Source organism: Tyto alba, unplaced genomic scaffold, assembly GCF_018691265.1.
Source record: "Tyto alba isolate M040663 unplaced genomic scaffold, T.alba_DEE_v4.0 Super-Scaffold_11, whole genome shotgun sequence".
NCBI classification, from domain to species: Eukaryota; Metazoa; Chordata; class Aves; order Strigiformes; family Tytonidae; genus Tyto; species Tyto alba.
The window spans coordinates 6,452,435-6,478,837 of record NW_024881273.1 but is presented as its reverse complement, the minus strand read 5'-3'; the positions used below and the strand labels follow the sequence as shown (position 1 = coordinate 6,478,837).

Sequence of the window (26,403 nt, the reverse complement as noted above, 5' to 3'; positions counted from 1 at the left end):
GGCAGAGCATCTCATCTGCCTGTCTTGGAGAGGCTGATGGGCACAGGAGCAGCCAGGAGCCTCCGCCTCAACCCACGCCCCCCCACCAGGGAACAGCACCCATCATCCATCCACCCATACCCCCGCCCCAAACACTTCAAGCCCCTCCCGGGACCTGCCCACAGCTCCCTGGGCCAGTCAGCACCCGGGCTGGGGTCTCCGTGGGCAAGCGTGCCCACGGGAGGGCGTGGGGAGCAGGGTCCCCCCCGCAGCGGGTGCTCGCTGCCACACGAGGGTGCTGCAGCCCCGCGCAGGGGAGCGTGGCCCGCGGTAGCTCAGCAGGGTCGGGGGGTGCGGAGCAGAGCCCCCCCACCCCACCCCATCGTGCTGCTCTGCTCCACACCCCACCCGGGGGGCCAGGGACCCCCCCCACACACACACACACCCCGACCACCTCCCACCTCCCACCTCCCTGCCTGGGGCTGGCACCCGGGTCGCAAACAGGGGACGCCTGGCAGCTCAGCTCCAGAGCCTCATAGGAAGAAATCCTGGTGGATAAAGTCTTCCTTGTGCCAACTTCCCTCCTCGTGTGCGCCAGAGAGGAGCAGGGAAACACCGTTGTCTTTTCCCGAGGACTAACCACCGGGATGTCCATAGCTGTAGAGCTGGCTCTTCTCGCTCTCCCTATAAATCACGGGAATCCCAGTTCCTCAAGAGGAATAAGGGGATTTGAGTGACAAAACCCCACAGCACAAGGTGGAAGAGCCCCACATCTGTTAGAGGAAATGGGAGATATTTGGGAGGGCGGAGGAGGCAGAGCGACCCATGTCACAGGAGAGGTGCCCAAGGGAAGTATCTTGGGCCCCAAGCCCACGAAGGGGAAGGTCTGGGTGAACTGGAGAGCTGTGGGAAGAGGCACAGGCAGGTAAGGAGAGGGTAACCAAAGCTGAGGGGTGAAATCCTGGAGCTGAACTGGCTGGAAGCAAGGGGGAGGGGAAGGGGCTTGGGCTGGGTTTCTGCTTGCTCTTCCCCCACCTCCAGATACCTTGGGCTCAGCAGGGCAGAGGGAAGACACACACAGGTGCTTTGAATCATATTCAAATATTTAAGCACCAAACTGTTGTTCTGCAGTCCCAGGTGGGTTTCACAGTGTTGTCATTTCAGGTTTGAGCCAGGTGTGAAAGCCAAGTTGTTGGCACACACAGCAAAACCCAGAGACTGTTAGATGCCACCACCATCCCCATTCTCCTGGAGCTGCGGGAGACATCCTTCCCCCACATCGATGCTGGAGCAGGAATCTGAGACTTCTGAGCACTGGGATATTATCTGGGAGAAAACAGGGGATGCTTTAGCTCCTCACTTGCCCTCCAGCCAACGAACACACCGGCTGTGCCCCGGGGAGAGCCAGGGGCTCCGATCACCTCTGTCCTGAGACAGCCCTGATGGGGCTTGGGCTGACCAGGCAGCCGAGAGCCAGGCTCTGTCCTCCCTCCCACAAACCTCCGCAGCATTTCAAAATAAGCACAATAGTTGGGCCTCTCTGAAGTTTGCCTTGTGGGCTTTTTCTGTTTGTTTTTTTGGAGCCAGGAGAGTTCACGTTCCCAAGCTTTTCCCTGCAGCCAGGACAGCAGGGTTTATTTTTTTTTAATAAAAAAGAAGAAAGCAGAGCTCTGCATGTAACCTTGGTTTCCCTGAGCAAGGCATCAGCCCCAGGCACTGAACAGGCAGTTTAGAAGAGGCTGAAGGAGCTGGCAGCTCTGGGGACTGGGGGGGTTCTGCAGCCCCATTTCTTCCTTTCCATGCCAAAAATCTCAGTCCCAGCTACATCTCTAACCACAGCAACATGTATTGGAGAGAGTCCATTTTATAAAGCTGCTGCCTTTCTTATTTGAAAGCAAAAAGCAAGAGAGAAAGAAAAAAGACTATCAAAGGGAGCCATTTTATCCATCTCAACCAGCTAACACACTGATAGGGCAGCACCTCCTGACCACCAACAGTTTAAGAAAATAGGGGGAAAAAACAGGGAAATGAGGTGTTTGCTTCCCAGCAGCCTACTGATAAAAAGAGGGGGCTTGAGTTTGAAAAATATAGGCAGCTCCTTTGCAAGTCATAAGCACAAGAAATGGGAGAAACCAAGTCTTACCTGAACTCCAGCCCTTCAGGATTTAAGCACCAGCTTGGCTGTACGGGCAAGAAGCACCCAGCTGAGCGCAGTCAGGGTGGGAAGAAAGCTTGGTGGGGCAGAGCACCTTGTACCACTAACCTGCTGCAGGGGAACTGGGATGGAAGAGGCTCGGGTGGACACCAAGCTTTGTAGCAAGCTGCAACTCTAGGAAGGAAAACTGACCAGAACTGCTTTGCAAACCCCCAGCTCTGCTGAATTTAAAGGATCAGCACAAATCAGGCACACCTGGAAAAGAGCTTCCTCTGCAGGGCAGGTGAGTGCAGAGGAAAGGGATGTCTCTTTAGGAGTTCCAGGGCACTCCAGGCTCTGCAGCGGGGTTTAGCAAAGCACTTTGCAGCTGGGGAGCCATCCTGCTGGGGCTGGGCCCAGCTGCTACCCAGCTGCATCTGCTGCTCCCGAAGGAAGGATGTATCAGAGCACAATGATTTGTTTTTATTGGGAATATTTGCTTCCTGCCACCAGGATGCATGTGCAGCAGCAGAGAAACATACAGGGTTTCGAGACCTTGTGCACCATGTGAGGCAGAAAAGGCTTGTTAAGAGGAGTATGTATTACCCAGACATCTGTTGAGGCTGTGTAAATGAGAAATGGCCAAGAGCAAACTGCTGAACCTGCAGTCCTGCCCACCTTCCCCATGTGGCAGGCCCTGCATCCCCCGCGGGAGAACAGAGCGCTCCGCTCCAAACCTCAGCAAACAGCTTGGCCTAAGGCCACATCTGCACTGGGGCAGGAGTTACTGGTTCAGAAGCTGCTACCCAAGCTGGGCAAGGGCTCAGAGCTGGTGTTTCACCTCGTGCTTTGCACACGCAGGCACTCGGTGAGGTCTCTGCAAGAGCATCTCCGAGGACAGCGGGATTAAGGGAAGAGCTTCAGTGGTTAGGACAGGTGGAAGGGGAATTTATTTTCTGCTCATTCTGGTTTCCCTCTGTGATCTTAGTAAAACTCAGAGGAGGGAGGGGGAACTGAACGGCAGAGGTGTCCTCCTGCCTTGTCCTCCCTAGGGGTGCCCCACTGTGCGCTGCTCCATTGCGTGCTGCTGTTGGCTGGACCAGCCCGTGGCACTTCAGGACAGTGGCATGGCAGAGGAGCTCACAAGAGTTTGTCACCCTGCGGTACGCTGGCCCCAGCCTCTCCTCTCCAACGTGACGCTGCAGAGCAGTGGTACTCTCCCACGGGGTGGTTCAAAGCCACTCTGCTCATTTCCAGAGCTTTCTGCAAACACCAACTAATCCAGGCTGCGCACAGCTCGGCAGCAGTGGGCAGCAGGAAACAGCTGAAAAAAAAAAACACCCCCAAAGCAGTCACGGCACATTCCCCAAATAGCAATGGCCATTCTGCGGCCAGAGAAAGGCTACAAACAGAGGGAGAGAAATTCAGTCTGCTGCCCTGGGAGAGTCTTCAGGCATCGGCGGCATGTGAACGCAGATACTGCCCTTGGGAGAAAGCTCTGTCTGCAAACTGCAAGCCCCTGTTTTGTGTGAACATCTCAGTCTTTCAAGGAGTCCCAGAGCTTTCTGTCCATCTCTCTATGGGGTAAGCGATTCCTGCCGGCTGCTCCAGGCATGTCCCTCTGCATCTTGCCACGGTGAGACTGAGATGGAAAAGCCACGGCTGCTGCTGCCGGCCGGGAGCTGCCAAACACTGGCCGTGGGGTGTCCTTGGTGGGACAGGCAGGCTCCTGCCTGCAGCGAGGCTCCCGGGCAGGGAGCTGCATCCCATGGCATGAGATGAGGCGGTTCTGGGAGCACTGAACACCTGAGATTTTGACTTCCATGTTATGCTGCCTGGTAGGCACCTGCCTCCTGTCTTCCTTTGGGGAGAGGGAACCTAAGGGCCCCCCCTCCCCTCTTCCCCCAGACCCACACGGCTGGGCAGGAGGAGGGTGGCTGGTTTATAACCCCCTTCTGCTACCACCTGCATCTGCTGACCAAGAGAATTCATGGGACCCTCATGATTTTCCCTTCCTGATTCACAGGGTATTCATGACCAAGGGAAAAGGGCACACCTTCCCCTCCCCAGTTCCAAATGCAGTTGTGCCAGAAAATGTTCTTTCCTTCAGTAAATCCCTTCCTTGAGGGCTAGTCCAGGTGCCTCCAATCCTTAGCAGGAGCCAGAGGAACCTGCCTCCGCATCCCCTTCTCGCTCCACAGGCAGACGTGCCCCTTCTTTCTGGTGACTTCCCTGCCCAATTTCAATAGCACGGGGACTTTATCAAAGCTGCACTGAGCATCCTTGGGGCGCAGGTGGCCTCCCTGGCAACTTATCACATGCCCACACACACACACACACACACACACTTACACACTCACACTTGCACACGCACCATCTGGTCCAGCCAGGGAAATCAGCAGAGAGCAGGATGAGGGGGGTTTGGGTGGTTGGTCTCGCTGGGTGTTACCAGTACGGGGCGGTGGCGAGGAGGATCTGCAGAGCCATGGAGAAGCAGGGCAGCTGTGCCACGCTGTAGGCCACGGAGCGTGTGGGCGCCTTCAGCTGCAGGAGGTAGGCGATGGTGTGGACGATGCGTCCCACGCAGAAGATGAAGAAGTGGATCCTGGCCACTGCGGGACTGGGATCCAGCAGGGAGTAGATGGCTCCGAGGAAGAGGAAGGGAAAGATGTTCTCCATGTCGTTGCGGTGGGCCCTGAAAAGGGAGATAAGATTGCTCCTTCCCACCTTCCCACCAGGAAGCACCTTCCCTGCTGTCTCTCATCCCTTCTAGCCAGAGTGCCCATCCCCGGGTGCTGCTGGCCCTCTCCTCCGTTGGATGGGGCAGGTGCAGCCCCCAAAAGAGTCAGATCCCCCCCTGCACACGGGCAGCAGGATTTCACAGCCAGTGTCTCCCCCTTGAGATGCTGTGCTCCTGAAGCTTGCCCTCCGTGACTGGGATGCCTGTGCTGCGACAGATGACAGCTAGAGGGTTAGAGCTTTTAAATAAACAAAGCAAAACAAAGACCCTGCGAAGCTGCGAAAAGCTCAAAGCTGGTGCGGTGCCAGCACGGCACGGCCCCAGATGTGGCCACGTTACACAATAAGGAGGCGGTTTCCTGACCGCAGTTTTTCCAGAGGAGAAATTCCCAGGATGGGAGAGTTCATGGCTTTTCCCCTCTCTGTAACTGCACCCGAAGGGGGCTGGGGAGGAGCACCCCGAGCACCCCTTGCACCCCCGCACGGTGCCAGCAGCACCTGCTGGATTGCACCACAGTCAGGCTGGAGGGACCGACACATTCGCACTGATGGGGCCCAAACCCGGCGCCTGCCTGGGTGTCACAACGTCCCCTGCCACCACCCGCACCACACTGCTACCGAAACGGGGGCTGATCATGCTGTGAGCGTAGGCTGTGTCCCTCCTCCCCCAGCTACCCTCCTTCGAAGGAGGGAAACCAGTCCCCAAAGCAGCGAGGCTGTCCTTGCCCTCCCACCGCCTCTGCCTCTCCTTCTTTTGTCCCCTTGAGACGCAAGAGCTGCTTCCTGCAGCACAGAGCCCCGTCCCCATGCTTCGTTGCGAGGACTCTCGGGTTATGCTCCGGTCGGTGGAGATGGATCTGGGCTGGAGTGACCCAGGCACAAGGTTCTGATGCCTTTTCCCTGTTACCTCTGAAGGTTTGAGAGGCAGAGATGAAGCCTTGATAAGAACCAACCTTGCTTCCCCATTCCTGTGCCCCAGGACATTTAAACATTCACAAAGCCCAGAGAAAACTGTGATTTTTTTCCCTGAAGCAAAGGCCAAGATGCTTGTGCTGCTCTTCTGCACAAGCTGAGAAGTGGCTGGTATAGTTTTAGAACACTCAGTCACAGCTCATTAGTGAAGACACAGGCTGGGGTAGACCTGATTGAAACCTGAATTTGGAAAAGAAAAAGGGCTTTGTTTTAAGGCCCCTCTACAGCCCCTGGAGTCAGGTCTGTGGTGCAGGAGATGTCCCAGTGTCTGCCTCAACAACTGCCCCACCAAACACTGATTTCTTCAGACCAAGGTTTGCTAAAAGCTTCTCCATCAGAAATTTTCAACACCAAGAGCCCAGGTTTTTGGAGGGTGACTGCTCCTAGGCAGGATCAGTGTCTGAGTGATGGGGCAGGGGCTGCGGGGAAGGGCTCTGGTCACCCAGCTTGCCCTAACCTCCCCCCCCCTTCACTGCGATGCCCAAGGATGGGGACAAGAACGGAAGCTCTGAGTCCAGCAGCTGGTTTCCCATCACCACATCAGATGAAATGACCTGTGTGCTGAATGCCAGCCCCTGCCAGTGTCCCTCACTGTCCCCTTCCCATGCCAGAGTCCATCCGAGGCACCAGCTCAGCAGGTCCAGGGCACCTTTGGGTAAATATTGCACCTGAGCTGTTTCCAGCCTCGGCTTTGCTCAAGCATGAAGAGGATGCACAGCCTGTTGTACCCAGAAAAGTTTCAGCACCCTGTTATCCCCACAGCAGGCAGGAGAGCAAGGGGCTTTCTCTCACCTGCTCTTTCCACCTCCCTGGGGAGCAGTCCTTAGCTTAAAGACTATGTCCCCAAGCAACGGGGGTAAGAACATGGAAAGGAACCTGGTGGAAACCCTATTTCAGCTGCTCTCTGGGTGTGATTTTGGGACAGCATGGAGGAATTGGCCTAGGAAAGACACTGAAATGAGTCCTGCTGTTGTAGTGGCAATGCCAGAAGGACTCGGTGGGGATGAGCTGATCAGAGCCTGGACACGGAGGAGACGTATTCCCTGCCAAACCCAGAAGCATGGAGGGGAGCTGCGGGAAGCCCCCTGATCCTTCTGGCCAGATGGTCCCTGGCCAGAGCCAGCCCCTTCCCAGATATGAGGACAGGCTCTCCCACTCACAGCTTCTTCCCTTCACAGCCCAGCGTCCCGCTTGCCTTCCCAAGCCAGGATCACCTCTGTGGGTACCACCACAAAACCCTCCCGCAGCCCAGCCAGGACTGCGGTGAAGAGCATGGTTGGTTTTGGTGTCAGATGTGCTGGGAGAGGGCAGTCCCCATGGCAGCCCCCCCGAGGACCTGGAGGTTCAGCAGGGCTGGAAGGACAAACAGAATAACAGGGAGGAGAAAGGAAAGAAAAGAGCGGAGGTGCAGCCAGGGGCCTCTTTAAGAGGCAAGGGGGGAAACCTCCATCCCAGCTGCCACTTGCTCTTCCCTGCTCTGCCCCTGCCCTGCACAGACCCCGGCAGCCTGGCCGTGGCTCTGCTCCCCTCCCAGTAATGCCCGAGAAGAAAACCTGACATCATCCTTGTTCAGGGGAAACGCCTTGGGTTTAATCTGTCTTCCCCAGGGCTGTGAACAGATCAGCAAGGACCAACTCTGAGCACTTTAACTGCACAGTCAGATCCCAGACTTCCCCAGGTCTTTGCTGCAGCTCCGGTTATTTATTTTTATGGAAGTCTGCCTTTTCTGACTAACCAAAAGCGGATTATGGTTATTATTATTACTATTATTTTCTTTTTCCTAGCAAGGAAACCGCTTGTTTGCTGTCCTCCTCCCTCTGGAAGCCTGTGGATTAGGTGGCACTGGATGCTTTTTAAAGCAAATCTTGCAGGCAGTAGGAGGTGAGTGGTGTTGTCCCCTCACCCACAGCAGAGCTGGCGGCCGAGGGCTCAGTGACATCAGGGCACGGCTCCAGCCCCTTTCCTGCACGTCACCAGTGATCCAGCCCAACACTCGGGGCACCTCCTTCTAGGTAAGGGGAACAGCAAACCAAGCCCAGGGCTGAAAAACTCTGTGCTTTACCTCCGAGGAACTGTGAGCCCCACAGAAGAGGGGGAAGATTCGGAGCTTGGCCAATTAGGGAGGCAGAAGTTATTGCAATCATGTCCAGCCTCTTCCCAAATACCCAAAAAGGGCAGCTGCATCCAGCACTGAGATCAATCACACAGTTCCCTGTCCAAGCTGTGCAGGGACCTGGGGGGGATCTGGGATCCTGTCAGAGCAGGGCATGAGGAGCCTTTGGGTGTGGGTACTGGACAAGCCCTCAGGGGGCTTGCAGGGCTTTGAGCATCTGGAAATGAGTTTAACTGTGTCAGAGTCCGCTGCTGTAGCCAAACCCAGGTCCTTCCACGAGCACACCATGCTCCCATTAAAGATTAAACCTTCTATCGTGCAGGGTCCCGCAGCTGAGGTCCAGGCATTCAACCCATCTAGGTAATTACTTAATTAATGAGCCCTTTAGCTTCCCACTGCTTCTTTGCCAGCAGCTGCCAGGGATCAAGGTGCAGGGGACATGCCAGCAGCCCTGAGTACTCGCCTGCGGCACCGCTCTACGTCGGGGTCCTCGCGGTAGTACTGCAGCCCCCCGTTGCGCAGCGCGTCCTCCGGGTTTGCAAACGCCTGCAAGAGAGAGTCCTCGTAATCTCTATGCTCATAATGTTTTCAGGAGCTTCACAGGTAGAAGCTTTGCCCCTAATCTTTGAGACCTGTGGGGATTTCTTCCCGCCCCAGTTTCTCACCACCCTTCACAAACACAAGAGCAACTGCGCTTCCATGTGCACGGTCCTGGGGGTTAAACCTTGCACCTCCCGACGGGTTTTGCTTATCTTCTGAAAAACCCAACCCTGCCCACCGAGCAGGTCCCAAACCGGGGGCTTCAAGGGAGCTCCGGCTTGATCCCAGTCCACTTCTCCCCGTGAAACACACTGAAAAGAGACTTTGCCAACCACCAAATGAGATCACTGCTGGCACAGAGCTTGCAGACACCGAGTGCAGCATCCAAAAGATAACTGGGACTGACAGATTAGTTCACCCTACTGAGAAAGAATATTCCCTGGTTGGCTTTTTGGCAGTGATACTGTGTGACTGAAACCAGCCCTGGGGAAATCAGATCCTATACTAATAAAATTACAAATAAAAATGATTTATACGAGCTCCCCACCTATGCTCAGAAACTGCTCCTCAGGGACCTGGTTACACGCGACAGCTTCACTTTGCAGCCTGGAAAGAACCCTGGCACTTGCTTTAATCATGTTACAAGCCCAGACTGTCCCACAGCTGGAGCATCATTTAGAAACACAGGGGGAAAAGCCAAATCATCAGTTACAATGATGTTATGGCACAGGGATATCTCTTAGTATTTTATCTGAGAGAAGAAATCTCTCCCTCCTGCTCCCCTGATGCAGTCACAAACTCCTCAAATACTTTAAAACAGATTTTACAGACAGCTGAGTTTTGCCACAAGTTCAGTTTGGGTTGTGGGCAGTAAGAAGTCCAGTTAACCCCATCTGATGTCAGCTAATGCTCCTGGTCCTCCCTGTATTTTCCCTTGTACCCAAGAACCATTCCCTCCAGCTATTGTTTTTATTCCCCAGGACTTTCTGCTCTCCTGGAGCATTCACATATCCACTCAGTCTCCAAAAGCTCAAAAGCTTTCTGCTACATCGCAAGAAAAAAGACAATTGCAAGATTTCTTCTTAAACCCTTCCCCCCTGCTTTTTCTTCCAGACACGGCAAATTAACTGTAAACAGTCTCTTTCCAGAAGCAGCTTACCTGCATGCCATTTTAGATCTAAAATTACTATTTAGATTAGGATTCAGAAATTATAAACATCAAGCTACAGATTGTAGAAACAAACAAAAAGAGCCAAAGAGAAGTGAGATACTTATCTGCTGCAGCTATGAAACATGTTTTGCTTTCAACTTAAGTCAAAGAAAACTCAGCTTGCTTCAGGAAAACATTTTTGGCCTTTACAGGAATAAAAGAAGAAAGAGAAACCACAGAAACCCAAGAAAAAAGCCAGAAGGGGAGAAAAAGGAAAAGGAAACTCGATCTTACCTTCTTTCTGAGTCTCACTTGTCCCGTAATGATGGCAACAACATACATTTTTAAAATCAAGATTGTGCTGTAGAACGTAAATGACATAAACACGTTGTTTTCCATCATTTCGGGGAAGGTGCCGCTCAGTCGCCTGCAGCACTCACAGCCAGCGGAGATCTTGTTTGGGCTGTGAGAGGGCTCTGCGGGAGAGGGGGCAGGAACAGCCACGTTTAAACACAACACAAACCACCGCTGTTTCTCTGGCGAAAGCCCACAGCCCCTGTACACCCCTTCAGGCTGATGTGGCAGAGCTGCCGGTGAGCGAACCCCAGACCAGGACGCGGAGCAGGCTGCTTCTGCTCCTCACACCCTGCTCCCACCAGCTCCGCGGGGACGCGATGCCCCGAGCTGGGATACAGCCCCCTCGATTGTGTGGGCCACAAGCAAGGCTCAGCCTGCTCACGGCTCGACCTCTCGCCTCCCTAAAACAACCCACCACGATCCCCCCGTCCCACCTCCCCTCCTGTTTGTGCCCAGAGGAACGGAGCGGCACAGAGCATCCATCCCTCGCCCAGCCAGGCACTGCTCACCCACGGACACGAGCTGACCAGCGCTGGGAAGAAGGAGTTAGGGAGAAGGTAGGCACCTACCTCAGCTCTATCCAGCCCTCTGCTCCCGCACTCCCTCTGTCCCCAGCCCCACAGCCCACCCCTCCGTGGCAGCGCTCCCAGTACTCCCCAGTCCCGCCCAGTGCGGGCTGAGCTCTCCCCTGGCAGAGGCAGCCAGCCCTCCTCTACACAAGTCACCTGCTGAGGGATGGGGCACAGGGGACAGAATCGTCCCTTGGCCCACCAGTGCCCATCACCCGGGGACCTGGGCTGCCCCCGCACCCCCGGGGCTGGGAGCGGAGCTCCGGGAGTGACCAGACTGGAAGCACAACCAGGCAGGTCATGGACCGCAAAGCCCCAAACCTGCAAACAGAAATAAACACCAGCCTGCCCGGCCCCGAAGACAGCTCATCCTGCTTTTCTCCGAGAGGGTGAATCAGGGCAGTTGGGTGTAATTTTGTCCTCGGACTAGAAAGTGGCATTTGAATTTAGAGCTGGCTTTTCCCCAGCCATCAAACACTGGTGAAGAAAGAGTGGGATCTAAGCCTCTGCAGGCAGCTGGGCTGCTCTTCCAATGCAAACCTTTAACTCCTTCTTCCCCAGCCCTGGCCCCAGTGCTGGCAGCAGCAAACCTCTGGCGAGCCGGCAGCGTGGGGGCTAATAGCTCTCCGAGTTTATTAGTGTTGAAGGGCTGGATTTGAGGTTTGGTTTCTTTACACAGAAGGAAAAAAAAAAAAAAAAAAAAAAAAGATTTATTTCAGGCAAATGCTTTGAGGATGTGAGCAGTTTTTTAATTAACTGACATGTTAGAATTAAAAAATTTGTTTCAAGCCACAAAAAAAGCCCCCCAAACCAATAAACAGAGTATGACAGCTTGTCATTTACAAAACCATCTCTCAAAGTGTTAGTCCCCTCTTGGACTGGTTTTGCTCTTCAGGGTTTTTTAAATTTTTAACTGCCTGTTTAGCAAAACTAATCCCATCCTTTCCAAGAGGGTCCAGAGTAACCAACCATGAGCACTCAGGTCAGGACCAGGCTCCAGTCCTGCTGCTGCAGACCCTGTTGCACAAGGACAGGTTTGTCCCCAGCAATGGGACGCTGGTGGCACCCCTCTCCCTGGGGAGAACAGGCTGCGGGAGCCTTTTTCCTGGGATGCTGGTGTGAATTTAAGGCAGCCTCGTGCTCTGGGCACAGCGGCCCTGAGCCCAGGTGATACAGAAGTGCTGTTGATACAAGCATGAGTCGGGTTATATGGACAGACTCAGAAGGTTGGCTCCAGCTTGGGGAGCAAACTAAGAAGGAAAACAGCCACCTCTCTGCCTGGGCAGCATTATCCCACCAGCCCTGACCAGAGGTCAAGGGATGCCACAGGCCAGCCCCTGTCTCTGCCCCTGTGGAAGGGAGGGTTACACCATTTCTTGTAATCTCTGCAAACAGTCAGTGCGGAGTCCCACCAGGGCAGCTCTCCTGCCAGGATCAGTGCTCTGCGAGAGGTTTTGCTCCTGCCACACTCAGCAAGGGCTGAGGTCCTTCTGTGCCCATCCGGAGCCGTCGTCCTTCCTTCCACCCCAGCCTGCCCGGCTCCAGACCCCTGCACTGCTCCCAGCCTGGCAGGGCCAGGCTCAGAGCCAGAAAGATCCTTCAAGCACACGATCTCCCTCTCGGCATGGAGATCTGCAAATTCTTTGCGTTTGCCTCTGAATGTCCCTCATCATGGCTGCTCTGCCCTGATGCCGCAGACCCAAAGGTGCCGAACCGCTCATTGCGATGCACTGGCTCAGCCCCATGACATCCGAATGTGCAGAGAGCCTCTGAAAACCCTCAACACTTGGTTTCAAGGGAGAGGTACTTGCAGCTGGTCACCACCACCCTGGCGTCAGGGCGGCTGCAGAACAAGTTGCGGCACAGCCTGGCGTGGAGCTCCGCAGCCCAGCAGCGGTTGCTTCCAACCAGCTGCTTCCCCAGGGCTGGGAATGGGGACACACAGCAGCCATGTGGATTCAAACACTGCGGTAAGGGCTGGGGGTGTTCACCCTGGACGCCAGCTTTTGCTGCCACCAAACTGGATCCAACCCCTCTCACGTCTCCCTGGAGCTCAGCAGAGGGCTATAAACACCGTAACATCAAGCATAAGCAGCTGATGGCAAAGCCACATCCCAAACACTGCTCCCTCCCATCTCCCCTCTCCATAGCTGATAGGGAGCAAACCCATAGTGGAGAAACCCTTGGTGCCCAAAGACTGGGTGATGCAAGGGCCAGACCAGCCCTGCAGCAGAGATAAGACTTTCTCCAGCAGCCCCTTCCCCAGCTCTCCCAGGAGCCTTGGGGCTAGGGCAGGCAGGCAGACCCTTCACCAGCACATCATGCCCTCCATGGAGCCGCTCCAGTTTTTACCAGCTGAGGATCCAGCCCACAGGCTCTTCGGCAGTGAGATCGTTTTCTTGCATGCACCTTCTTCCCCTCCCAAGGCAGCCAGCACACTTCACTGAGAAGCAGGAATATGCACAAGCTTTTTACCACCTGCAGACAAGCCAGGACTTCTCCTGTTAGCCAGACAGACTTTCTCCTCAGCATTATTCAAGCATTGGCAGGAAGCCCTGGACAATTTGCACCAGCAACTGGCAGAAATTTAAATTGAATGGAGTGATCAAGAAGCACAGTTTGTTTAGGCGTTAAGCCCCTGAGGCAGACCCAGGCGTGGGTGTTGTATGTGCTGGGCAGGCTCCATGGTGTATAAAAACCATGTGGGCAAAGAAAGTTGTTTTTTCCACGTGTTTATGCATTTCCGACTCTTTCACCATTACACAGTGGGGAGGGCTGGTGTCTGTCGGCACAGCGCCTGCGTGGATGGGGACGAGGGGCAGAAGCTGCCGGTAAAGGCAGGTGTAATGTTCCTGAGATCCTGGCTCCCACTTGATTTCTGAAGTTCAGGGGTCCCATGCTAGGTAGGACACATCCACAGTCACACCTTCCTGGCTTTCCTGGCCTAAGGCAACGCAGCTGCCAAGAGTATGTTCAACCATCCCATTAATTCGTGCGGAAGCAGACTGTTAATATTAATGGTAAGATCCTCCTCCACGGATCACATCCTGCTAGGACAGAAGCACTGCTTGAATGAGAGCAGGTCCTAAGGGCAGTATGTTTTTAAACTACAAGTTGTGTCTTAAAGCCTTTAGCACAAGAGGTCTCAAACCAGGACAAGACCTACCCAAAACCAACACTCTAGGAAAAAAACACTGCATTTTTTTTGAGAAATTATTAATAAGAATCAGGGTCAGGCTTTGAAAGATTTAGTCGTCAGGTAGGCTGACCCCTGGAGCTGTGAGGAAAAGATAGAGGGTTTTGCTGGAGGAGGAACTGAACTGCAGCATGCAGAAAGAATGAAAAATTCACGGGAGATGCTTGGGAAAAGTACTTAAAAATAGAAGCCTCTAGTAACAATCCTACTTTGGAAAGATTATGGAATAAAAATCACTCTCAGTTCCCACACAGGTCGTTATTTATTTGACCAGCTGAATTACACTACAGCATTATAACTACATGTTTTTCCACTATTGCTATGCTGGGGAATTTCCTTGTGGCAGCTCCATGAGAGGGTTGGTTGTGTAATAAATCCTTGTCAGTGGAGCTCAGGCACGTATTCTGGGGTGGCACAGCCTGGGCTCCAACCTGATCTCAAAGGGCAGCAGACGCTTTGGGCAATTACAGCTCAGATTCCCCCCAAATTTTCCCAAACAAGCAATTACATCCCACAGCCTGGGATGGGCAAAGAGCCCGAGGGGACCGCTCCAGCCTGGAGGAGACAGGCAGGCGGGTGGCACTTCTCCAGCGTGCTCCCACGTGCTGGTGAAGGTGCAGAGCCCAGCTGGGGTTTTGCCTGCCCTGGGCCCGCAGCTCAGCCCACGGCTCCAAGCAGCACTGAGCCACATTCCCAGCTTCTTCCGACGCTGCCGCGGGCACCGGTGCCCTCCTTCCCTGCCATTTCTTCTTGCTGCTCCCAGCACAAAGCCTTGGAGCCTGCAGACATGCCCTGCCCCAGAGATCACTTGCCCTTGGCTGCACCCGGTCCTGGGAAATCCGGCTGCCCACGGGAGGTTGCGCTGCTCTGGCTCATCGAACACAGCTATGTTTTCAAGTAAAGGCATGAGCGGTTTAGCTGTTTATTAAAGAGAAAGGTGCTCCACCTGCGTTCACTCCTTAGCCTGCATGAAAAGTCACATCACCGTGACGCACCTTCTCCCACAGATGAATGAAATCCCATTGCTTCACCTGCAGTTCCCCATCCCCCAGCTCCTGGGCTCCTCTCTGCTCTTTGCATGGTGCAGAACGGCAGAAGGTACTACAAAGTCGTGCAGCAGCAGCAAAACCACCAGCATTAGCATCTCCTGAAACAAAACAGGATGCTTCAGCCTTTGGCACAGGCAGGTTTTGTCTGTTTTGCATTTTAAAGCGACTGTACTGGCTGGAGCTATCTGAGAGGCCTCAGGCATGAGGAATGTATGATCAGACTCTCCCAAATAGTCCTTCACAGTCAGAAGACCAGATGCCTGCAGCAGGAGAAAGCCAGCAGGAGGGGCCCGGGGAAGGGGCAGGAGAGGAGCGCGGTGGCTCCGGATCTCAGGCAGCGAAGAGGAATGGAGGAAGCTGCTGTTCCTCAGCCAGCCCCGGGACAGGGACCAGGCCCAGGGCCAAGTGAGAGGCAGTTGCACGTCCTCCTGCCTTCTCCTTCCAGCTCCATCCACCGTCCCTTCCTGCCTGCTCCCGGGCTGCTGCCCAGCTCTCAACCACCCTCCCGCCCCACACTGTCGTACCAACTCTGGCTGCAGGGGAGTCACTGTGTCCCCTGCTGCTGTGACAGCAAGGAGACGCTGGAAGAGAGGCCATCAGGCTGTGAGCATGTGCGAGACAGATTATTTTCTCTTATTCTGAGCCTCGCATGGATTCACGCCTGGGTTTTCTCTTAGAGGAAGGAATTCCTTGGCTGTGTTGCTGTGTCCCTTCAGGGATGCAACCCAGCTGGGAGAGAGGCTGAGGGGCCAAGGGCAGCGACTTCTCCTCTCCTTTGCTTTCTCCCTCTGACCCAGCTGGTTTAAAAACTGGCTTCAGGCAGAGCTGCACCTGCCACTGCTGCCACGGGGCAAAGGTGGGAGGCAGGGGTCAGGGCTTGGCGTGTGTGGGAAGCCGGCACCTTTCTCACTTAGCCACACCACAGCAACTCGTGATGTGTTTCTCTTCCCAAGAACCAGATCCCATCAGCTCTAAACAACAAGCAAAAAACATTTATGCCATTGCCCAAAAAGAGGGAGTTTCCCCGCCAGACTGGGAAAGAAGAGAAACAAATCCTGCTGCCAAAAATTTCAGAATTGGGAAACATTTCCTAGGCTTCAACATTTGCAAAACTGCAAAGTAAATACAGATTCCCTGGTGGGATGCTCTTGAGCAAGAGCAAAGGTAAAGGATGCTGCATGGTCCTGCCTCCACATGCTGTGTTATGGAGAAATGGGAATCAGGGTATGTTTTACAGCATTAAGAGCACTGGCTCACTAACAGGGCTGGGAGGGAAACAATTGTGGTCAGAGATTTCAGCCTTATGGAGACCTGACATTTAACAGCAGATGAGCAGCTTCGAGGAGAAAAGTAGAAAACAAACCAAGATGGCCTTTCTCTTCTTCAGTGCCTGACCAAGGGCTGTGATCTGCTGTGTTGATCCGCAGGGCTTTGCTCACCCTCAGAAGTGTCATGGGGTGTCCAGTTTAAAAATAGGGACCTTTTTTGGCAGGGGGGAACCTCTCAGCTCCCGGGCTATTAACCCTGCCCTGAAACCCAGGAAGAACAGCAAGCTTCAGAGCTCACTATTTTAAAGCCTTTTAAGTCCCATTTTCAACAGAAAGGCATTTTCAAGTTGTTAGAGAGACATGGAAACTTAACACAAGAGAGAATGGAAAGATCAGCACTTTACTGCCTGTCGCTGACCCCAGCCGAGAGTAGCTACACCATCCTGGAGACTGACTCTAAGGAAATCTTTACTTCATGGCCTTGCTGTAGAGCTTCATCTACCACAAAGCCTTTCAAAACACAAAGACTATTTTTAAAACCCCAAGTTCTCTGTATCCCCTCCATCACCCCTAGACTAAACAGCAGCAATTTCTCCCACCCTTCCTTATAGGTCATGTTTTCTAAATCTCTTTATCACACATGCTGATCTCTTAAATGCTCTCACTTCCCAGAGCAAGGTTCTTGGCAGAAGGATTGTGGCTGGGCTTCCTAGAGCAGTAGTCCAGGGCCTCCTTCTCACGAGACCTGACTCAGGCAGAAGTCAGAGCTTTGCAGCAGTTTGAGGTTTTCTGAGTTGAGTCACTTGTCAGCCCATAGCTATGCTCCAGATGCATGTTAAAACTTTTCCTTTCCTCTCCCTGTACTGGGTGATGCACAACGCATCTTTTGGGCTTGCTTCAGCATCTCAGCAGCCAGGAGGAAGGTGGTCCAGGTCTCAACTCTGATGTTATTAATAAACACTCCCCACATGCAATGTTAGAAACACCCTCCCCTTAATCAGCCTGGAAAGCAGAGAGTAATTTATCTGCATTATTTACAGCCCCCATTGCCTGGAAGCTTTTTATTGCGTTGTCTCAACTGCCCTCTTGTTCACAGTGGTGGGAGCACTCACAGAGCATCACCCAGGCTGCAGTCATGTCCTGAGGCAACAGAGTGGGAGATAAGGAGAAGGGAAAGAAGCTCATGGGCCTCTGCCTTGACATCAGGGCAAGGATTACAAACCCTGTGCAATGCAACAAAAACAGTCAGTGCATATTTCCCAAATGAATAGTGAGGAAAGGGAAGGGGATATAGGTCCATACCACCTCCCAGAGTGATCCCCTGGTTTTATCAAGACCAGAATTTGCCCTGAATGATGCAAGGAAGTAGAGAAACCTCTCCATGCTACTCCACAGGCAGTAATACTTAGGCTAACTATCCTAACATTTCTTGCCTGCATGAATGATCTATCAGTAGGGCTCCAGGACCTGCCCAGGTCCCGTGCTTTGATTACTCTCCTGATTTGCAGGCTATGCCCCCCACATCCATTATATGTGTCTAGAAATCTGCTCCACTCCATATTTATGCAACTCTCCACAAGGAGATACATGCTCATTACAAATATTTACATAGCAGCAGAACACATCTCTCTATCACAGCATGTTTCTGTTAACAGTGCCACCAACTCAGCCAAAACCGAACACGAGGGGCTCCCCCATTAGCAGGAGAGAAGCTGGATCCAGGTGGGAAGGCACCTGTGGAACGGGCATTGGGACGAGGGGCTGTGGGATGCTACGGCCACATTAGCAGGGCTAGAGCTGTCCCCCAAGGAGAGTTAGGCAGCAGAAGGGGGTAGGGAGCTGCGCTGCACCGTACCACACTGGGGGAAGTTTGTGTCTTTGCGTGTATGTTTGCTGGTGGAAGGGAGCTGCTGTGGGTTGTACCAGCTGTGGGGCACACCATGGTTTCAAGGTAGTACCTGTCCCGGCGGTAGCTAGCAATGGACTGAGGCTCTCTGGCCCCTGGTTCATCCAGTCTTCAGAAGCCAGTGATTAACTTATGCTCTGAATCATGAGTTTTAATTCTCTTTCTTGCAAATTTTCTGCCATACATGACAGTAATGCTTGATAATTACATGCATCAAGTCACTGTCCAAACTGTTAAAATTAAATTACTTCCTGGGACAATAAGTTCCATCATGAAACACAATTTAAATTAAGATGATGATAATAATAATAATGATAATAATAATAATAAACTTTTTATGGGATCTCCTTCCCCTCTTGTTCATGTCACAGACATGCGGGGGGTTAGGAAGAACAGCAGTTCTTGCTCAGCTTTGTCTAGCACACTTCTCCTTCGATACACGTCAGTGAAATCACCTCTTACTCAGCTTTACCACAGTCCCATTTGCTTTCATCTCTCTTCAAAGGAGATTCCTCCATGCTTTTGATTATCCCAGTCATACTTTCTTATTTCCCTCCAACGCTGAAGCAAGCAGATGACCAGCACATGACTGCCAACTCCTTTCACCCCTTGCACTCCAACCATCCTTTGGCCTCCTAATAGCTCATTTTTCTTTTAAACGCCGTGAGACCTCACTGAGGGGTCTAGGATGACTCCACACTGAGTTATTTAGTACTCTGGAGGGGCTACTCCCAAACTGAGGAATTCCACCCATGTTCTTACAGAAGACAGCCCTGGGACACTCTGCAGCTATCCTGCAGTAGATCTGGTTTGCTCATCTCTGTTCCTTCGGGGCCCTTCTGTATCCTCCGGCACAGTCTCCTCTCTCGCTATGCTATTAGCATGGACTTAACATTGTTCTTTGTAAAGCCCGTCCATTCTCCTGTTTTCAACTCATTCCAGCTCACTGTTGGCCACAGGGTTCCCAGCTCTCAAACACAAATTTTAACAATAGCTGGAAATTAAAGCCCTGCATGCAATCTTTTGTTTTAGCAGAGTACATTTTTTTTTCCTATTAGATAACATACCTCCTGGAAAAATAATCTAACATTTTCAGATCCCTTCCTGTCCCTCCATCCTTATTTAACATTGATGAACCTGTATATGAATTATCAGGTCATTCAGGTTAAGATGTGAGGTATAAATTAACAGGTCCTCATAGAGCGCTTCACCTGGATGTTGCAGAAGTGAAAGAATTAAATACCTCTCAGCTGGCCCTGCTTAGAGGGACACATTTCTGAACACTGAGACCTAGTGACATTGATCTGTTTTCAGCAAGCATGTCACTTGTCCCTCCACAGGAACAAATACAGACGTGCCTCCTCCAGTGCACAGGAGGAACAACCTGCATGCGGCCGGACAGATCTGGGAGCTGGAGCGAGGGGAGTGGGAAAGCTACTCAGCGTGCTTGATGGTGCTCACCATGAAGGGATGAGAGCAGAGCTGGTTGCTACAGCCCTTCTGTGAGATTTACCTGCCTGAGGGCTCTTTCAAGTCCAACCTACAGAACCACCAAAAGGAGCTCCTGTACGGTGTGATGTTTTTCCCCTCACACTGCAGCACTCAAGTCAGTCGAGCAAGTTGACTTCAGTAAGTGTTTGCAGTCACTCAAGTTCACGCTCCTAAACTACAAGATCCTCCCAGAACTCTCTGTATATGTAGGTAATTTAAAAATTTGCTCCTGGGTTTTGTTTTTTGTTTTGTTTTTTTTTTTTTTCTTCAGTTACACAAACCAACCAATCCAGAAAGAACCTAGAAAAAAACAAGATGTCATTTTTCCTATCAGCTGAACTGAATGGTTGAGTGAATACATTTTGCATCAAGCTAGTGCAGAGCTGAAGATACACCCACAGTACAGGAGTGATGAGCATGGGTGTAAAGGACAAACGCAGGTAGGCTGTGGAGGACATAGTCCTCCCTGGAAAATGGGTCCAAGACTGTCAACTTCGAAAGGCCACACGTAACAGGACCACCTCAGGCCCTACAAAGCCATTTTTCCCCAGCTGGCTGCTTAAAACCGCTATTGTTTAGCGGAAACAGCTGCACAATAGCTTGTCATCTCAGGGTTTCACTCTGCATTGGAGTCCTGGTCTAAGAGATGATACCCGGGGTGATTTCTTCACAGTTGTTCTCAGCACCAGAGGCAGAAGAGACAGCACACAGGTCAGAGATGGACTGGAAAGTTCCCAATGGCAAGTCACCAAACAGGAGAGACGCTGTGGCTGTCCCAAGACAACAGCTTGATGTCCAAACCACAGAGATGGACAGACGTAGTGCAATTTCCAGGAAGCCTCCTCACTGCGGTCTCCAGAAAAATCACCACATCCCTCCTCGCTCAGGAGACCTTACTGCCGGTGCCAAGGTTTGCTGGCTGCTGGTGCCTGTTGTTATCTTTTTACAGATCCCCTCTGAGACTCTCCAACAAACCAGGAGCCTGAAGAGGCACCGTTGTCCTTTAGCGTTCACTGACAAACTGCCTGGTGCTGTTCTCTTGCCCTGCAACCAGCTGGTAAGTACCGAGCCCAGCTCCATAACCTCCACAACCCTCCACGGGCAGCCAGCTAGACCTGGCCTGTCTGAACAAATGGGGAAACTATTACAGCAGCAAATAGTTGCTTTCTCCTGGTGAACCTATTTGCTCCTCAACGCCAACTGCTAAAGCTGATTAAAACCAGGCAGAGGTCTTTATTCAAGCATGATTTAGAGACAGAGGAGAAGGAACAACAGAGGCACCAGTCAGAATAGCTGCTTTGCAAGACTAATTTTAGTGACCTGCATTTACAGCTCTTCCACAGGAGATGGGTGAAAGAGCAGGGTGTTTAGTTTTGCAAACCCCAAGCCAAATTACAGCCTCTGATTGTAGTCCAACCCAAAACCTATTGAGCACTTTTAAATCCTCTTTCACCTAAGGGTACCAAAGTGTTGGATGGGGATGTCTGCCTAATAACACCACCACCTTATATACTTTGGATGAAATACAAGCCACTTGCCACATCAGAGCCCATGACTGGAACGAGGGCACAGTGTTACTCATGCCCTATAATCCTCTTCCTGTAGCAATCCTCCCCCGCCATGTAAGCATAGTGTTTTCTTATTTCATCAAGTTCAAGTTTTATCCCTTTCACACAGTTTTTATCCCTAAATTATTATTTGCGACAGAATTCAAGTTTTAAGATAGAATATGGGCTAAAGTTTTCCTATTATTTCCTGTTCTCTCAGTGAGAGCAGACAGGATCACGTGAGAGCTACTCCAATCCAGCTGCTTCCAAGCCAGCCTGGAGAACAAAACCAGAAATCAGGTCCCAGACTCAGACTGGAGCCCAGTCAAAGCCAAACAGGAACAGTCTCCAGTTTCAGATTCTGGGCTCAATTTTAAAAAGAAAGGAAAAAAACAAAGGCAGGATCGAGGCGGGTGAAATCCAACTCTCAAGCATCCCCATTTTACCAATGAGGAACCTACAGCACAAGGTTCAATTCTCTTTCTTGCAAATTTTTTGTCATACATGACAGTAATGCTTGATAATTACATGCGTCAAGTCCACTGTCCAAACTGTTAAAACTAAATTACTTCCTGGGACAATAAGTTCCATAATAAAACACAATTTAAATTAAGATAATAATAATAATAATAATAATTTTATGGGGTCTCCCTCCCCTCTTGTTCATGTCTTGGTGAGACATGCAGGGGATTAGGAAGAACAGATGATGTGACTTACCCAGTGTTGCTCAGAGCTGGGTGACAGCACCTTGGCTTGACCCCTGGAGTCCAAATGCAGTCCCCAGATCTAATCACTAAACCACAGAGGATGTCTGCAGCAGGAGTGTTTAGTTTACAAGTCAAAACAAAGTCTAACTGCCAGCATGCAAGTGCAACCCGATAGCCCATCCACTGGGTCTATCACTACCACTTCATACATTATTCATCTCGATCTTGCACAACATAGGCCTTGAAATCAGAACCCAGAGGCAATTAGGTAGGAGCAGAGCCAGCTCTGCAGCAGCAAGGGGTGAAGAGGCAAGGCTGGTAAAGCACGGGTCCTGCACCCTGCTTTGCCTTCCTCAGTTCCTGCCCCCTGCCCCTCTCAGCTGCCAGCCCAGGAGGATTTGCATGGTCCCTATGTGGCTGATGCCTATTTGCATCTGGCTTTGGGTGGTACCATTAGACCCTGAGCTGCTGTATCCTCTCGCCCTGCAACAGCAGACACCCAAGCTAGCACATAAAACACCCCCCTGAGTCCCAGTGCCCTTGCAGCAGTGGTATTTAAATGCTTAACAGCAATTTTCTCCAAGCTATATCTTAACCTCTTCACTCCTGGCACCAAAGCCTGCATGAGCTCGGAGCGTGTCTACGCCATGAAGGTCCATTTTAGAAATGAATACCTGTTAAGATCACCCAGCTACAGATTAAAAAACTGTTCCCAAAGCCTGTCACTATGGCAGTCTTGGTATCTCTTGTTCATATGAACAGAAACTCCTCATTTTTCCAAAGCCAAAGGGCTTCCTCCCTCCATCCCTTCTCCCTTTGGAGCACATTGCAGTCTGTGGAGGAGCAGAGCCAGTTTGGCTGCTGGAAACTTAAATAACTCCCTGTGCTTGTTCTGAGAAAGACCTTCTCCATCCATCATTCTTGATGGAGTTGGTATGACTGAAAGGTCAAATGGGTTTCAGCACCGGGTCTCACCCTATAAAAGGCAGAGAAGTGTTCTGCCAGCTTGTCACCTTGCACTTATCTATAAAACATCACCTTTCAAGGAAGTTCCCACGGGATGGAAGCAATGTGAGACGGCATCTTACCTCACCCACACCAATGCTGTAGATCAAGCATGGCTTTAAAAAACCTGCTCTCCTCTACCTTTCACTCCTATCCCTACCAGGTAACATGACCTGTGTAGTTCCACCTGCTGAAAACCACTTGATATCAGATTAAAAAACACATTTGTCTCCCTCTGCAGAGACTGTCTGCATTCACCACAGCCAAAGGGTGTCAGCAGCACTGATAAACCTTGCTTGATCCTCAGCTGCTGTATGTTGCTCTGAGTAGGTGCCGTACCAGTGTAGACCAGGTAAAGCTCTGGTCTGGACCACCATTGCATCCAAACACTGTAAGGTCTCTAAGGTTGGTTATTCTTTCTACTTGTACAGCACACTGAGACTCTGGTCTGACTGCAATACAGGCTCAGGCAAAAGGGCTTTAAGGTTGGGCATCCGGATGGGAAATCTTTTACTCTTCTTGTAGGGAAGAACCTCTCAATTACGTTTTATAGAGACAGCAACCAAAACAAAAAAAAGCCCTACTGCTACATCAGAATTTTACAAGGGTTCAGACGTGATCAAATTAATTATTTCACATAGGCAGATGTATTTGGACAGGTACATCATGTTCCACTTCACCCAAATCCCAAGCTCATCCATACCTGTCCTTGTTGGACTGTCCCTCTTCACACAGCACAGCAGCACACACTGACCCAAGGGACTCTGTGATTTTGTACCCTAGACAAGGATTTTTAAGCCTGCCCAAGGCAAATCATGGCTCAAGCTTCTGAGTAAAGATTTCAAAGAGAGAAAGGAATTGCTAAACTCTTTCCTATGAACTACCGTGTTAAGAAGAACTTTCAACATCTGCAAACCTCAGTTTTCCTACCTGCAGGAGAAGGATGACGGCCTCTTGACTCCCTGGGTGTTGCTAGGATTAGACAGTGTTTGCTCAACATTAATGTAGATTTTGGTGTCTTGTGTTATTGCTACTGTCACATTATAGAAAGGTCAACGAACACATTCCAGTGAGTCAGAGCCTTTCCACAGCATTAGCGTAGTACTCAGAGCCTAGCCAGGCTTTGTATTTGGATAAAGCCCACCACAATCCCACCCTTTAAAGCTCCCAATGTACGTCAGAGTGGCAGCCCTTTCCTGTCACTGCCTCATCTCTATGTTTAGGATAAGGAGCACTTGGAAGATGATGCTGAAACTGAAGCAGGGAAGGAAAACAAACCCAAACCACACATACAGGGAGAAAAAAACAAAAACAAAAAACCAACAAACCCAAAACAAAACAAAACAAAAAAGGTAAAAAAACCCCAAACTCCCCTCAGAAAAACTCCAAGCATTAGAAATCGTCTAGCCAGGGTCAGAAGGCAGGGAGAGACGTGTTTAGGTAGAAATTAAATGGAATGTAGGGAAAAATGAGTCTTCCACTTCTCCTTCTCCAATTAGAAACCTTCAGCAAGAACCTCTGGCCAGCCCAGCACCTCTTGTAAAACAACAGTCATGTTACCAAACCTCTTTCATAAAGCACTGGGAAATATTAAGGACCTTATACATTTTCCAACAAAAATACAGACTTTTTCTGGGAAAAGCATTGATTCATTTACCCTACGATTCTTACCTGAAAATCTCTTGCACTCCATGAACTCAAGGCAGGGCTGCAACTCCAATTCCTAGCACCCTGTCCCCTGGCTGGAGACATCATGTTTCTTGGCTTACCAGCCAACTGTGAGGTATGCTGCCTTGTGATCAGACAGCCACGCTAACCAGCAGTATCCCAAATTCTCTAGGCTCTCTGCCATGGAGCTGTGAGCCCAAAGTCCTGAGAATGCTGACTTTAAACCAGCAACGTACAAACCAAACTGCGGGTGGGTGACAGAAAATTTCAACACATGGAACACAGAGTAAGGCCAGGCAAAGCTCTCATCTGGGACTTTCTTCTCTTCTCATCCTTGGTGTTAAATACTCCATCTCTGCATCCCTTATCTCTCCCTTTGCCATCTCCATCTCCACTAATAATCTCCACTAAATAATCCCACCCCATCTCCACTACCTCTCCTATCACAATAGCTTTAGCACTCTGTTACTCACTGCTGATACCCCATATCCTCCAGCTCATACCACTACTCCCCAAATCCCCTCCTTCCCTTTTCCTGTAATGTCCCCCATGTCCTTACCTCTTCCACACCCTTCACCTTCCCACCACACCACCTCCACTGCTGATCAACTCCACAAATCACAGATACCCCAAACCAACTATTGCACACCAGACACTTTTTGAAAGTTCTCTACTACCAATTTTCAGTACCTTCAGCTTGTGGCAGCCGATTCAAGATGACCCACTGCTGGCTCACCACCACCCGCTATGCTGGTCAGGAGGGCAGTGTGAATACATGATAGGATGCCAATTCTGTGCCCAGGGCAAGGGAGGGCATTGAGATGGAAGAACAACGTGCTCATCAGCACACCACAACAGGCAACAAGACATTGCGCTGTGGTCTGTGTGTTGCGGGGTCTGTGCTCCACTTGGAGCTTCCAGACAGCTGTTCAAGGAAATTGCCATCAATGTCAGCCTCACCACCGCTATTAGACATCTCATCCATGTCCGGGCCCAGCTTGAACCCATTTAACTTGTAAGGGATAATGAGATAACAGCATGACATGTTGCAGCTGAAGGTTATTTAAACACCCATCTGGTACCTGTTATGCAGCATACATCCTATTGTTGTATAGGAAATATATGCCACCTCCCTCCCACATGGAAAGGAGAAGATCTATAGATGTGTCCCATGCTACCCCTTCTTTCTGCATAGATGAGGTAATTCTCCTTCTCTGTGTTGTTTCTAGTATATCACTTTACATTGCCTAGCTGTGTTTTGGGAGATGCAGTCCCTTCCAAACCGGTGAGACCTTGTGAAAGGACACAAGACCACAATGAAAAATTTACTAGGGACATCTCACTGCCCTCTTCACACACCAGTCAGAAGAGGCTCCGTGCCATCCAGGTTTGACAGGGTGGACCATAAACCATCAAACTGATTCTCCCTTTGCAAGACACAACTCAGCACTACACTTTACCCCAGAGACATTCAGGGGTGACGGTCCATTTCAGTGTTCATGGGACCACAGTCTGTTTCTATAGAGAAACAGTGAAATACCTGCTGAAGCCTGTGAGGTGAGTGATGCAACCTGCTTGCACCTTTAGTTTAGATGTACAGACAAGAGAATCTGCAGATCCCAGCTAAAAACCTCATTTCTTTATTCTAACTCTCCATCTTCCTTTGTAGGATGACTTTGGCTGTTCTGAGTCCCCTGCTGAAAAAGCCTATGAGGCTCTTGCTCTCTGTGAACCCTCAGTACCCATGAGGGCCAGGTTGTGTGGTATCCCAAGAAATTACGTTTCTTAACACAAGTGGTCAGTGCTGCAGATGTGTACTCTTCTGTTTTTCTCAGGCATGACACAGTTTTCTGCAAAAGTTGTTCTACCCTGTAAATCCTGGACTAAAACCTTTGTCTGACACCCCATCTAGTGTTCAGCACAGACAAGAGCAGACGACCAGTGCATCAAGGAGACAGAGCTGACTGGAAAATTCCCAGCATTTTTTCAGCGGCATTAAACCACCTTTGTAAA

General features: G+C 51.1%; 1 protein-coding gene across 4 annotated transcripts; it reads right to left on the bottom strand.

Annotated features, from left to right (window-relative positions):
- Nucleotides 1–2,575: 2,575 nt before the first annotated feature.
- On the bottom strand, nt 2,576–12,980 carry PTGES (prostaglandin E synthase). 4 transcript variants are annotated; one of them, XM_033011931.2, is made up of 4 exons: nt 12,906–12,980; nt 9,922–10,103; nt 8,401–8,483; nt 2,576–4,808 (listed from the first exon to the last, which is right to left on the bottom strand). In XM_033011931.2, exons 2-4 carry the CDS (start codon nt 10,027–10,029, stop codon nt 4,559–4,561), a joined length of 441 nt encoding a protein of 146 aa, XP_032867822.1. In that variant the 5' UTR covers nt 10,030–10,103; nt 12,906–12,980; the 3' UTR covers nt 2,576–4,558. The 4 variants fall into 4 exon arrangements, with proteins under 4 accessions (XP_032867822.1, XP_032867820.1, XP_032867819.1 ...); XM_033011929.2 differs by lacking the exon at nt 12,906–12,980 and adding an exon at nt 10,710–10,924; XM_033011928.2 differs by lacking the exon at nt 12,906–12,980 and adding an exon at nt 10,554–10,612.
- Nucleotides 12,981–26,403: the final 13,423 nt, after the last annotated feature.

Excerpts from the sequence above, each read along its gene's own strand:
- PTGES (XM_033011931.2), bottom strand. The coding sequence starts at position 10,029 with ATGATGGAAAACAACGTGTTTATGTCATTTACGTTCTACAGCACAATC. Across the intron at positions 8,484-9,921 it reads AAGTGAGACTCAGAAAGAAG|GCGTTTGCAAACCCGGAGGA; the intron begins GTAAGATCGAGT and ends TCTCTCTTGCAG. Across the intron at positions 4,809-8,400 it reads GACGTAGAGCGGTGCCGCAG|GGCCCACCGCAACGACATGG; the intron begins GCGAGTACTCAG and ends CTCCCTTTTCAG.